General features: G+C 35.7%; 1 protein-coding gene across 3 annotated transcripts in view; it reads left to right on the plus strand.

Annotated features, from left to right (window-relative positions):
* Window positions 1–12,763, plus strand: part of atg7 (ATG7 autophagy related 7 homolog (S. cerevisiae)) — a 96,915-nt gene that overhangs the window by 73,825 nt on the left and 10,327 nt on the right. For 2 of the 3 annotated variants that reach the window (XM_058791241.1, XM_058791242.1), the window contains exon 20: window positions 7,312–9,394. The exons of the other annotated variant lie outside the window; for it this stretch is intronic. In XM_058791241.1, coding sequence (XP_058647224.1) covers window positions 7,312–7,374 — 63 coding nt within the window. In that variant the 3' untranslated portion in view covers window positions 7,375–9,394. Of the gene's footprint in view, window positions 1–7,311; window positions 9,395–12,763 lie in introns of those variants that run through there. 3 annotated transcript variants of the gene reach the window in all.

Here is a 12,763-nt window from a genome sequence, read left to right on the forward strand (position 1 = left end):
AGATTAGGTGTGTATTAATGTGTTTATAGGCTTATATATTATATTGTAGCGAGTGTGGAGTAGGACGCACTGTTCATCTTGTGAGGTGATGAATGCATTAACTGTAATCTGTTGCTGGAACAGGCTGTCCATCTGACATTTATATATGAATGAATGAACTGTAAGAGCTTTTTAGGCAATGCTCTTTGTGCACGGCTGAAATTTAGCAGCGCTACTGTACTCTGCCACAGAAATTAAAATAAAAACTGATGCTAGCCTTTCTTTGTGTGCAGTCAAACTAGGCGTAAATTGCCTTCCCACAGTGATTTCTTCTTTTCTAATGGTGACATTTCCAAGAATCGAGGTCATTTTTGTTTTTTGCTGGACTGAATTGCTGGCAGGACTCTCCTGATGCCTAAAATGAGGGAACTTTAGTCTAGATAGCGTGCTGCTGGAGAAGTCACAACTATTATCATTTATTATTTTCTGATTAAAATAGCATTGCATACACTTGATACGGCATTGATTTAGTGTTTTTTTATTTAGCCTTAGTCGTGTGTCAAATGTCCTTCATAGCTTTTAATCATATTTAGTCAACCTGTTTAGTCGACTAAAAGTCTGGAAATTTTAGTGCAGTTTTAGTGACGAAAACGTATATATTATTCAGGTGGATAAAGGCTAAGCTGATCAATTATAATCGTGATTACTGATCATGGTTATTATTACACAGCTCATGCACATGCTTTATTTCATCTCATTTCCTAATTTATTAAATTAACATAACACACTCTCATTATGAAAACTGGTACAACACAAAAGCTTCTTAAACCATTGAAAAAATTATATTCATCTATTTCTATTAAAACATTGCCAACAAAACAGGCAAGATTTTTTTGAAGCAGCTTGTCATTGAGAACGTTTGATGGCAGATTTAGTCGCGGCAAACAGCGCAAACGATTGTGCAGAATATCTGAACTCCAGCTTACACGTTTGTTGATGATCTCATATCACCAGCGTGAGAGAGCGCTTGTACGAATGGTTGCCAGGTTGTGAAGATAAGTTAAAACAAGGCGGTAAATGCGTCCTTTTCAGAGAAAAGCTTTGATTGGGGGATTTAAACTCTTGACATCTGGCAACCCCATGCATGAAAACTCATGGAGGTCTGTATCTCTCTCTCGATGTTGTTGAAGAAACTGCAGAGTCTTCAGAACAGTGTTTCTATTTTTGAAAATACATTTTAGTTTCGTCTTTTTCATCAAAAACTTTGCATGTTGATACAGTCACAGTTAGTGTTTAATGATGTTGTCTCATCTTCATCTCTTTGTTTGTGTTAACTTTGAAGTAGCTTTTTATAAATATAAAAATAGCATGTTCACATACATGGTAGTAATGGTGATATGTTGATAGCGTAAGATGAATGCTGATCCTTGTACTTTTCACCTGGTAACCATGTAAATATTTACTGAAACATGAATTTACGCTGGGCTTAAAGAACCAAACCTCGTGACAGGCCGTCACTGATTGTTTTGTGATGGTGAAGCTTTGATTCCAGCTCTTCTTTAGTGTGTTTTGATTTCTCGTGGCTGTAGATGAGCTGTGGTCAGCAGAGACACTGGGCTGTGTGATATATAGCGAGTGCTGTGGCAGTATTTGGGCGCTGGACTCACAGGACTCTTCTGTTGAAGGCGTGGGTAGGGAAGCGGTTTTGGGGGCTGGAGCGAGCGTGTCCGTGTGGATGATGGGAAGGAAGCCGTCGTTTTAGCCGCTGGACAGGAAGAGCAGGAAGGCCTACACATGGCTTTCTCATTTTAACCCTGTCAGACACAACTCCATCTGAAAACAGCCTCGCTCTCTTTACTTGCTCCACCGCAGCGACAGCAGTGTGTGGAGATCACAGCTGAAGCCACATCACAAGCGGCATTGATACAATATTATATCTTAATGTTTTTTCAGCCGTTTTGGTCACAATCAGTTCTCAGTATTTATACATTTGCTCAGAAATTACGTAAGGTTTTTTTTTTTTTTCAAACAAACCACCATCAAATCCTAGTAGATTCCAACTCTTTAACTATTAAGTTTAACAGATATTCACATAGAAAACATTTTGAATGGTAGTAATGTTTCACAACTTGACTGAAACATGTTTTTGTACAGTAATGTATATTACATTTATTGAAACATTTTAATGAATGTAAAAAGCTATGCATTGAGTTTTCGTGAACATATTTGAGCGATGATGCAAACAAAAGCTTCCTGTTTCACAGAAATGAATCTCTACCGACTTTAACAATAAGTATAATAATTTATCATCCGTCTGACTCTGACACGTAAAAAGTAGGGATGCACCGATACCACTTTTTCCAGTACTCGCCCGATACCGATACTTTTATTTTTGGTACTTGCCGATACTGCGTATCGATACCGATATTTTCCTTACATTTGTACATTTTTTTTAAATATTGGGTACATAAACCAAAAGAGTATGTATAATGTTAGTTGGTTAACTTCATTAATCAAATAGATACAGTCAAACCAAAATTCATTCAGACACCTTCAACATTTCTCACGTTATCACAGTTTATTCGCTGTAGTTTAGAAATTGGTAATAAAATATGACAAGAACTCAGTTAAACTGTGTCAGAACAAGTTTAGCTTGATAATGTCAGATAACTTTGATAGAAAGGTATGTAATGGATTACAATCAACCAAAAATTCTTCAGACAGCTGTTAGTATGACAATATTTATCAGTACTCTGTCGGGCCATCCTTAGCCTGTAGTCTCCTGGCATGCTGTCAACCAGGTTCATGCGGTCTGAATAATTTTTAGTCCCAAATTTGTATCAATTTTACATCAATAAATGTAACATCAATAAAGATCACACAACAGAAGTGCGCTCTCTCCCTCCCTACCGTCAATTAACTTGTGCATTGTTTTACTCACTTGTTTTTGATATATCCGAGCGAAGTACAAACTTTCCAGTGATGTCTGTGAGAAAGCCGCGCTCAATCCACTCAGCGCTTTGCTTATCAGCTCACGCACATCAGCTATACAGGCATTAATACTGAATGTTTAACATTATATTCATTGCATACATCTGCTTCGTAGACATCCTTAATATCTAATAACTCCATTCTGCTGCGTGTTGTTCTGTTGTTGTGTTTCTTTGTCTGAATATGGCACTTATCACATGCTTTGTGGTATCTGCGTTTGGTATCGGGGCATTTTAACGAGTACGAGTACATGAGCTCAGTATCGGTATCGGTGCATCTCTAGTAAAAAGCATACGAGAAGCATTGCAAAATTCACATTGTAGCAATTTAATTTAATTAGCAAGATCATTACAGATATATCATGATTAATCTATATATCACTCAGCCCTAATTTGATCTGGTTTGTCATTAGTGAGCATCAGAGTATTATTCTTACGATTCAGTTTAAAGGGATAGTGTTGATTTTAAGGTGTTAATATTGAATTAGGTTATAGATTGAATATAAACATGGATTGAAGCTTATATCTGTGAACGCAGCAGCAGCAGAACATCGAGGAGTAATAGAGAGTGCTTTAGCCGGATCATTTGTTCCCTTTGCCTGGGATCTGACAGGAATATCCTGTTTGCTGACGTTTATCCAATCAGAGACCTGATCTGCTCACAATAACCAGGTCTGACGAAACGTGTTGACAGACTCTTGTGTTGCTCACATGTGTTCCACAGTTTATGCAGATGCAATAACCACTAAGGCCCATCCGTTATTGCATGATTATTATATGAAATCAGAATTGACCCCTTGTTGATTTATTTTCTGAATATATAAGTTTCTGGTCTTTGTGTTCACTATTCGTCAGTGCATGTTTTTGCAGAGTTAAGTAGTCAGTGACCTTTCATCAAATTGTTATAACTCGCTCCGTCTCTGAAATCACTTTCCTTTTCGGTTGAGCAAACTCTGGTATTGAATTTTCACTTTCACCATTCAATCAAATCCCGATTGATAAAATACCCTTTCTGTGTTTTTTTTTTTTTTTGTCCTTGAATATGGTTTTGCACAGATCACATTGTGGAAGTAAAGGCAGTGAGTGAATATAGCTTAGATTCTATATATAGAATGGTCATGTAAATAAATTTGCAAACCATGCTTTTGAATTTGAGGAAGAATAAGAAATTAGACCACGAAACAAATAAATTTGCAGCTTACTAAACACTGGTGATCTGTAGCTGTGAAACACGGCAGTATGTCGTCATCATATCCACTGAGCTTCTGGTCTGGACAGAAATACTTCAATCCTGGAAGACTTTGGGTGTGTAATCTCTAGTGAAGAATACATATACTAAAATGCATTTGAAATACATCTATTCCATGCTAAGTATACTACAAATACATTTACATATTTATGTGCTTAATAAAAATACTCTTCAGTTGAACTTTTACTATACTAAACTGGTAAACTTAAAGTCTGCTAAACTGGAACTACTAATTTTGTGCTTAATGTGCTTTAATTGTGTGGAGGTAGTGCTGAAGTATATCTGATTTGTGCTAAAGTGGAACTATTGCAAATATACTTTAGGTACACTTTAAATGTCTCGCATTTAATAAACGATATTATTCAGAGATCATACAATTCTCATCACATTAAATAATTAAAACACATTTTAGGATTAATATTAAGAAATGTGCATTGTGCACTAGTACTCCAAATAAAGTTGAATTATCATTTTTATATCAGTAAGTCTCGAGCGATATGTCAGTAAATATGTTAAGAGATTTGAACTATACTTAGTATAAAATAAATGTATTTTAAATTCATAACTTTTTTACTAGGGATGGCATTGATGTTTTCGTGTTTGTTCATGTAATGCAGAAATTTTCAAACATTTTTGTCAGCCAGACCCATGAAATAAAATATATACTTGAAAACTGATGAATATTTCAAAGAATTGAACAAGACATTCACGTTTACCGTGTTCTCTGATATTAGAGTACATTACAGTTAATGGTCACATTTACATGCAGGTAAACAATTAAATATTTCTAGTGTTCAGATGTTTTATTTTGATTGTTTTTGTTTTAAAGTAATTTATTTTTATTTTACATTTTTATGACTGAATTAATTATTAGCTTTTTATCAACTCACAAACCCCCCCGCAGTTCTAAGACCACTTTGAGAAATCCTGCAATAATGTAACATTTAATGCATTTTATGATGTTGATGCAGTATAAAATAATGGAATGTATTTTCTTTCTGGTTGTTTTTTTTTTTTTTTTTTTTTTAATATGGTACATTTAATGATATGTTTGAAACAGATTAAGTAAAAAGTAATCTAAAAAGTAGTCAGTTATACTTACAATATTACAGTACATGGCCTAAAACGAGTAACCCGGATTACATGGCTAACTAGAGTTTTCATCATGTAATCTGTCATCAGTAACGGACTGTGATTTGTCAGTGTTCTGCGGAGCTCTGCGTGTCGACTAGTCTTCTTCTGTCGTCGATCCGCACGTTCGGTGAATGATCTTGTTATCTGCGGTTAGAGGCGGCGATGTACGAACACAAGAGTTCTCCTGACGCGGCACACAATAGAGCTCTGTGTGCTCAGACGCATTCAGATTCACGTCCCTTCATTTCTGATTCCATCCATCACTCTAATAAAGATGCCATTGTGTGTTTCCAGTCAAATGATGCAGTTCTTCTGCTGCGTTATGAAGTCCCACACAAACCTGTCAGACGCGCCTGTTCCAGCAACACACCAACATCATTATCAGCTGAAGCTCCTCAGTAGACCGCGAGGAAGGGCTCGTTGATTTCAGTAAAGATGAAATTAATGAGGAATATGATGAGGAACAGTTCAAGACACTACAAGCACACTAAATATAGCACTGTTGTACAGTAGAATGTACTTCTCAAGGGAACAGTGCCAGGAATAATAATGATAATAATACAGTTTATGAAAACGTTAAGGAATATCACACATTAACACACTATTTCACACACAATCTAGTTTTTTTAATTTAATTTAAAAAGTCATGCAGCCCTTTGTTTGCCAAACGAGGAAATAATTGTTCAGATTTTGTTTGATTTTGATTTTTAAAGATTTAATTAAATTGTTCACATTTAAAGCATTCATTTGATTAACACTTGATCACTCGACCGTTTTTGCTAAAAATATTTGTATCAAATCATAAAACACAGAGTCCTAGAAAATGAAAAGAAACAGAATTTATGAAAAATAAAATAAAACAGTTCATTTTAACAATTTTAAGAATAATAAATTATTGTAGTTTTATGAATTTAATTGAGTACATAATGTTTGATTATTCAAATTTAATTAAACAATTAAAATGCACCGAATTAGGGGACAAAATTTGGAAATTCAAAGTTCAAAGAGTCTTAGCTGTACAGAGTAATTGATTGAAACGATCTGATGACAGGAAGCTGTTCCGCTGAACACTACACCACTTTATTGGCAGGTTAACTCACTCAAACACAACCTCTGTGAGATTAATCAGTAATATCTACAACATTAACGCAATATTAAGATGTGCAAGTCAAATTGTGTAACTATGCTGTTAATCTTAATCTTCAGGAATCGGCTAAAAACACATCTCTTCCATCTTTATTTGACCCTCTAACTCTAGCACTCTATTCTAATTCTATTCTTTAAAAAAAAAAAAAAAAAAAAAAACCTTGTCCCTTTTAGACTCATTTGCTGCTTGTTTTCTTTAAAAAATAAAATAAAAATAACACTAGCTTTTCTAATCTTTTTGCATTCTATCTATATGTTTTCTTTTTATTTATCATACAATTAACAAAAGCAAAAAGGCTTCTAACACTATTGCTCTATTCTTTTTCTATTCTATCTGTAGCCCTTATTATATCATTTTTCTGTTAATTCTTCTATTAGGCTAACTGAGACTTGTTATAGCACTTGCATATCATTGCTCTTTTGTTGATTTTGATTACTTCTATTGTCCTTATTTACAAGTCGCTTTGGACAAAAGCATCTGCTAAATGACTAAATGTAATGTGAATATGCTTCTGCCATCTAAAATCAGTCTGTAAAGCATGAAGAATGAAGAGCGATATTAAACAGCAGTTTAGTGTTACTGCATTACACGCTGTTCATTTAAGAGTTCAGGAACACTTAATAAATGAGAATGTTTGCACACACAGTTTTGTAATTTTGCACATTATTATTAACATTATAAAATGTTGTTGACGAGAACACCGTTAAGGAGAAACTGATGATTGTGTAAAGTGAGCAGATGATCTGGCTGTTGTTAGTGTGATGTGTGGATTGGTTGGTGCTCTAAATGTCATTTTAATGCGGTTTTTTCAGACTTACATGAGGATTGATGTAGTGACCGAGATGCTGACAGAGCCATTCATCTCTCTAACCTGAGCAGAGCCGTCTTTTCAGATGCTCCTGAACCTAGAGACTTAATATCAGTGACAATCAGCGCGTGATTCTGCTGTGTCTCCGTGTAGAAAAAAACAAGAGTTTTTCTTTTAATAATGAGCATATGTTATCAAATGAGTTAGCCACTGAGCTTTATTACAAACTTGATCGTTACAAAATCTTATTTGCCAATTATTTGGAAACTGTTTGTGCTGGGTGATAAAACTCTACTGACCTGTCTACAGATAATAAATATTTTCAAGTGGATTTTGAGTAAATATTATGTAGAAGAAGAGTTGAATTGAGCAGTGTTGTGTACATCTCTGCTGTCTTTGAAATGCACATGTCTCATATATCAGCCGTCAGCTCTGAAAGGCCGTGTTGGACGTCTGTTTAAAGCTTTGGGTGAAACGCTCTTTTCTCAGAACTGTTTTGTTAAGTGGCTTTGCGTGTTGTTACGATCACATCAGTGGTTCAGTGTAAAGCCAGCTGTGTTGTATTTACAGCGACTCTTAGTTAAACATATTTGTCTTTCATCAAGAGGCTTAAAACTCCTAAACTTCCTCACAAGCGAGTACATGGCTTCTCATTCATGGATATTTGCAGTGCCAGTGTTTAGATTATTCACCTCCCCGTTTCTGAACTGTTTGGCCTTGATTTGATTTTAAATAGGCCAATCTGTGGAGAAAACACTAATATAACACACACTCCTGAAAATAATGGGGATTTTTCACAACAGTGTCACACAAAAAACATTTTGGGTTTCATAAAGAACCTTTCAGGGAACAGCTCTTAGAAGAACCATTTGTCTTCTATTGCAAAGAATATTTTAATAATCTAAAGAACCTTTTCCATCATAAAGAACCTTTTGTGCTTCATAGAACCATCACTGCCAAAAAAGATCCTTTGCTTTTAGGAGTGCAGTGTAAGTCCACTTTCTAGTTGGAAACATAGAAACATAAAACACTACGGTACATAATTTGTACCCCATAGATATCAGAGCTGTTTTCATACTGGGGCAGAGATACATTTGAAGTTGAAGCTTGAAAACATGGATGTTAATGACTGAGAAAATGAGACATGAATCTTCTGTACTGCCATATAATAACACACATGGGCATATTACTAACAGAGCACCTCTGCAAATTTGCTGTCGGTTTACTCATCCTCAGGCCATCTAAGATGTAGGTGGCTTGCTTTCTTCAGTACAACAGTAAACAAGTTTTAGCTGAAAACCTCTGGTCTGTGGTGACTCATAAAATGCAAGTCAACGGGTCAATGGCAATTTGAGAGTCAAAAAAAAAAAAAACATACCACAGAACACAAAATTAATACCCCCAGCTCATGATGATATATTGAGGTCTTATGAAGCGAAACAATTGGTTTGTGCAATAAACTGTACATTATTACTAGGGCTGTCCTGGACTAAGGATTTTTCTAGTCGACTAGTAGTTGTTCATTTTAAGCATTAGTCGATTAATCGAACGTTTATTAATAAACCATTTAAATCATTATAATGAGCCTTTAATTGCCTACATGGCCTAATTAGCGCACACATAAAGCTTGCCACAGCGTGCCGGCAGAAGGAATGACTATGAACGTGTCAGGGAAAAACAGTAAGGAGACTGCATTAACATTTTAATAATTCACTGATAAACAAGTGCTTTCTTTGTTTCGGTTTAAGAGATGAAGTCGGCGACACTGACTCGTCACCTCTGCAGTAGTGATGCACCTTGTTTCATACGGATTACATAATCTGAGAATATTTGCTTTCCATTTGAATTGGTTCATTTGAAAGTAGACATTTCACACTCTCTCTCTCTCTCTCTCTCTCTCTATATATATATATATATATATTAATTTCTGATAGGCAAGAATATACACAGTTTCGCACTCAAGTTCACAGAGACCGAGACGGCAGAAAGCGCATCCTGTTTGCTTTCATTATTTTACAAAAGCGCAATGTCGACTATTAATTATTACCTGCAATCCTCAGGCAAACACAACAGATACCTGATTCTTTTCTGACAACTGATTCTATTGGACAGTTAATTTCAATGAACTGATTCAGACATCAATTTATCCTCAGGAGCCACGGGGATACATTCTGTGTTGCCTGTATGCTTTTTGACTCTCAAAGTGCTGGGAGCCATTGACTTCTAAAAATATTATTTTCTGTTGTACTGAAAAAAAAACAAAAAACATACATATTGGATGGCATGAGAATAAGTAAACGAACAACAGATTTCCCTTTTATTTTCCATAAATAATTTATCTTTAAATCAAACAAACTCATGAATTCTGCATTTTAGTTTTCCCTTTAATATTATACATAAATATGCTCACATGGATTATAGCACTAAAGGTGTGGTCACACTGGAAAAATGTCTTGTGCATCGAACGGTCTGTTTTCCATTGCGCTGTTCTTTCGGGCAGCGTGACAAATTCACATGAACGACCTGAACATGAGTGAGATCTACACGTGGGCTTCAAGTGAATCTCTCAATCGCATGGAGTCCTATCAGAAAACTGACAGTGTTGCTTTGATCCACATCACTGAGTCGTTCACTATTTAGGGCTAGACGTGTGCGGTGCTGTCTATGCCTTCAGTCGACGGACGCCTCTTTCTATTTCTGACAAACTGCACAGCTACTCCAGTCTTTATTTTGCCTGTCCGACTGAAACGAAATGGCTCATTTATAAATATCTGTGTGAGTTATTGCTGTGCATTTTTAGCCCTTATATATTTATATAACTGATCGTTAAATCAAAGCCAAATCATGGTGTTTTGGGTCCAGCGTCTGTCGATGAATCAATAAAACATTTGAGTTTGAACTACACAAGCTGTATGTAACATCCATAAGCAGATTCAATCTTTCTTGAAACTGACTATGAGTTTGTTTGCCGTGATGAGGCGTTTCTAGCTTGCTTCAGTCTGGTTTGGGATCAAATCTGCTGGTTTACTGTGATGAAGCAGAGCTGCAGAAACATGAGTGTTTGCTGTTCAAGCCGGAGATCTGATGTCTTCACAGCGTGAGCAGCACATATATAACACCAGAGCGAGTGATCACATTACACACTCTTCACTATAAGTCATTCTCTGGTGTGAATGAATGTGTTTTATTATTAGCCGCCTTCAGCACCAGCTACATTTAATCTGCAGATGTGCCTGCAGCTCTTCAGCAGAAATTAGCCTGTTGCATCATGACATACAACTCATAACAGAAACAACATGCTAACCACTTACTGTCCAATGCAAACAAAGACATGCAGCAGTATTTCAACAGTTGCTTTGTTTCTCTTCTGTCCTGTATAACCAAGATTGGTCAACTGGGGCCAAAATTCTAAACACTAATGTGAGTAAATCAAACTCACTACTAAAGTTACTCACTGAATTGAACTCCAGCATTACACAATAAAACTTTTTCTGTCAAGAAATATATGGAATATTCATATTTATTTTTCCTAGCATTAATTTTGTGTTAATATCTGTTGTATTAAGCAAAACAAAGATATGGTGTTTGGGGTCAGTACTTTTTTTTTTTTTTTTTTTTTCTAAGAAATGATTCAGCAAAGACGCATTAAATTGATCAAAAGTGACAATAAAAACATTTAAAATTACCAATAATTTATCTTTTAAATAAATGCTGTTCTTTTGAACTTTCTATTCATCTGTGAATCCTGAAAAATAAATTGTGTCATGGTTTCCACAGAAATATTGAGCAGCACGACTGTTTTCAACATTGATGATAATCAGAAATGTTTCTTGAGCAGCAAATCAGCATATTAGAATGATTTCTGAAGATCATGTGACTCTGAAGACTGCAGTAATGATGCTGAAAATACAGCTGCGCATCACAGAAATAAATGACAGTTTAACAGATATTCACATAGAAAACAGCTGTTTTAAATTGTAATAATATTTCACAATTTTTACTGTGGTTTTTACAGTTTTTTTTTTTTTTTTTTTTTTTTACTGAATTTTTGATTAAATAGGCCTAAATGCAGTCTTGGTGAGCAGAAGAGACTTATTTCAAGAACATTAAGACATTGACACCCAACTTTTGAAGGATAATGTGTCTGATTTTTTAGTTTTATTTAAAAAGAAATGCTAAAATTTCATGACCAAAGTCTCCATGCACTTTGAATGTTTACTTTGTGTTCAATTCGACTCTCTCACCAGGAGCTCTGTCCCGCAGGGTTTCTTCATCCTCATGATCTGGTTCTGGAGAGCTGTTGTTACAGGTGCGCGAGGAGTTTTTTGCACATTGATCAAACTTGTGCGCTGTAGAAATGAAGCGGGGATGGCTGGGATTACAGCTCGTGGCTGTGGATCCGCAGTGTTGTGGCTGGGAGAAAGCGTTGGATATGTTGGCTGTTTTATCTGTTCTCACGGCTCCAGATGGAGCACGACTGATCCTGGCACTGTCCGACAGCGCTGTAATCTCCTCTCGGGCCCTTTAGGGGCCACATCACAGGCCCTTATCTTCAAACCTCGCATGGGAGCGAGAGATAGGATCGTCCCCATGTTTGGATTTTCCTTCTGTTTTTTAAGCTAGTTGCAGATAAAGGTAATGGTTTTAAACCATGACGGTTTAATTATCTCCACTATTGTGAGTTGTCATCGTAAACCTCATATTACAGATTGTTGTCAGCCCACATAATGTTTAAAATGAAGAGTATACACCATTCCACAAATGATTGCTCGTATGAAATCTGTCATTTTGCTGTGGTGTGATTTGGCCTTTAGCTAGTGCACACAGTAATTAGTGGTGTTTGCTAAAGCAAGCCTCGTTATTTCTGGTGCTCATAGTGTCAGTCGTGTCATCAAACCACTGAACGCTGAGTATTAAACAGTGTAGAGACCTTTACATCACTGTAAATAAAGAAGTAAAAAGCAGCTTAAAGAAAGATTTTTAGTCGATTATTGTGCGAACTGAACAAGAACACTCTAAACATGTTTCTAACAGAAGTTGTTTTGTATTTTACTTGGAGTAGATACTTTACTTTTGTTCCAAAACTTGTGCAAATATTGTCCCAGCTTTCCAAAAAGAAGTTATCAGAGCAAACAATTTGCTAACACTTTAGTATAGGGACCAATTCTGACTATTAACTAGTTGCTTATTAGTGTGCCTATTATTTACATATGTGTCCCTGCAGCACAAAAGCAGTCATAAGCAGCTCAGGTATATTTGTAGCAATAGCCAACAATACATTTTATGGATCAAAATTATCCATTTTTCTTTTATGCCAAAAATCATTAGGGTATGTTACATGACGATATTTTGTACATTTCCTTCCATAAACGTATCAAAACTTAATTTCTGATTAGTAATATGCATTGCTAAGAACTTCATTTGAACAACTTTAAAGGTGATTTTCTCAATATTTA

This window comes from Onychostoma macrolepis, chromosome 11 (genome assembly GCF_012432095.1).
Source record: "Onychostoma macrolepis isolate SWU-2019 chromosome 11, ASM1243209v1, whole genome shotgun sequence".
Classification (NCBI taxonomy): domain Eukaryota; kingdom Metazoa; phylum Chordata; class Actinopteri; order Cypriniformes; family Cyprinidae; genus Onychostoma; species Onychostoma macrolepis.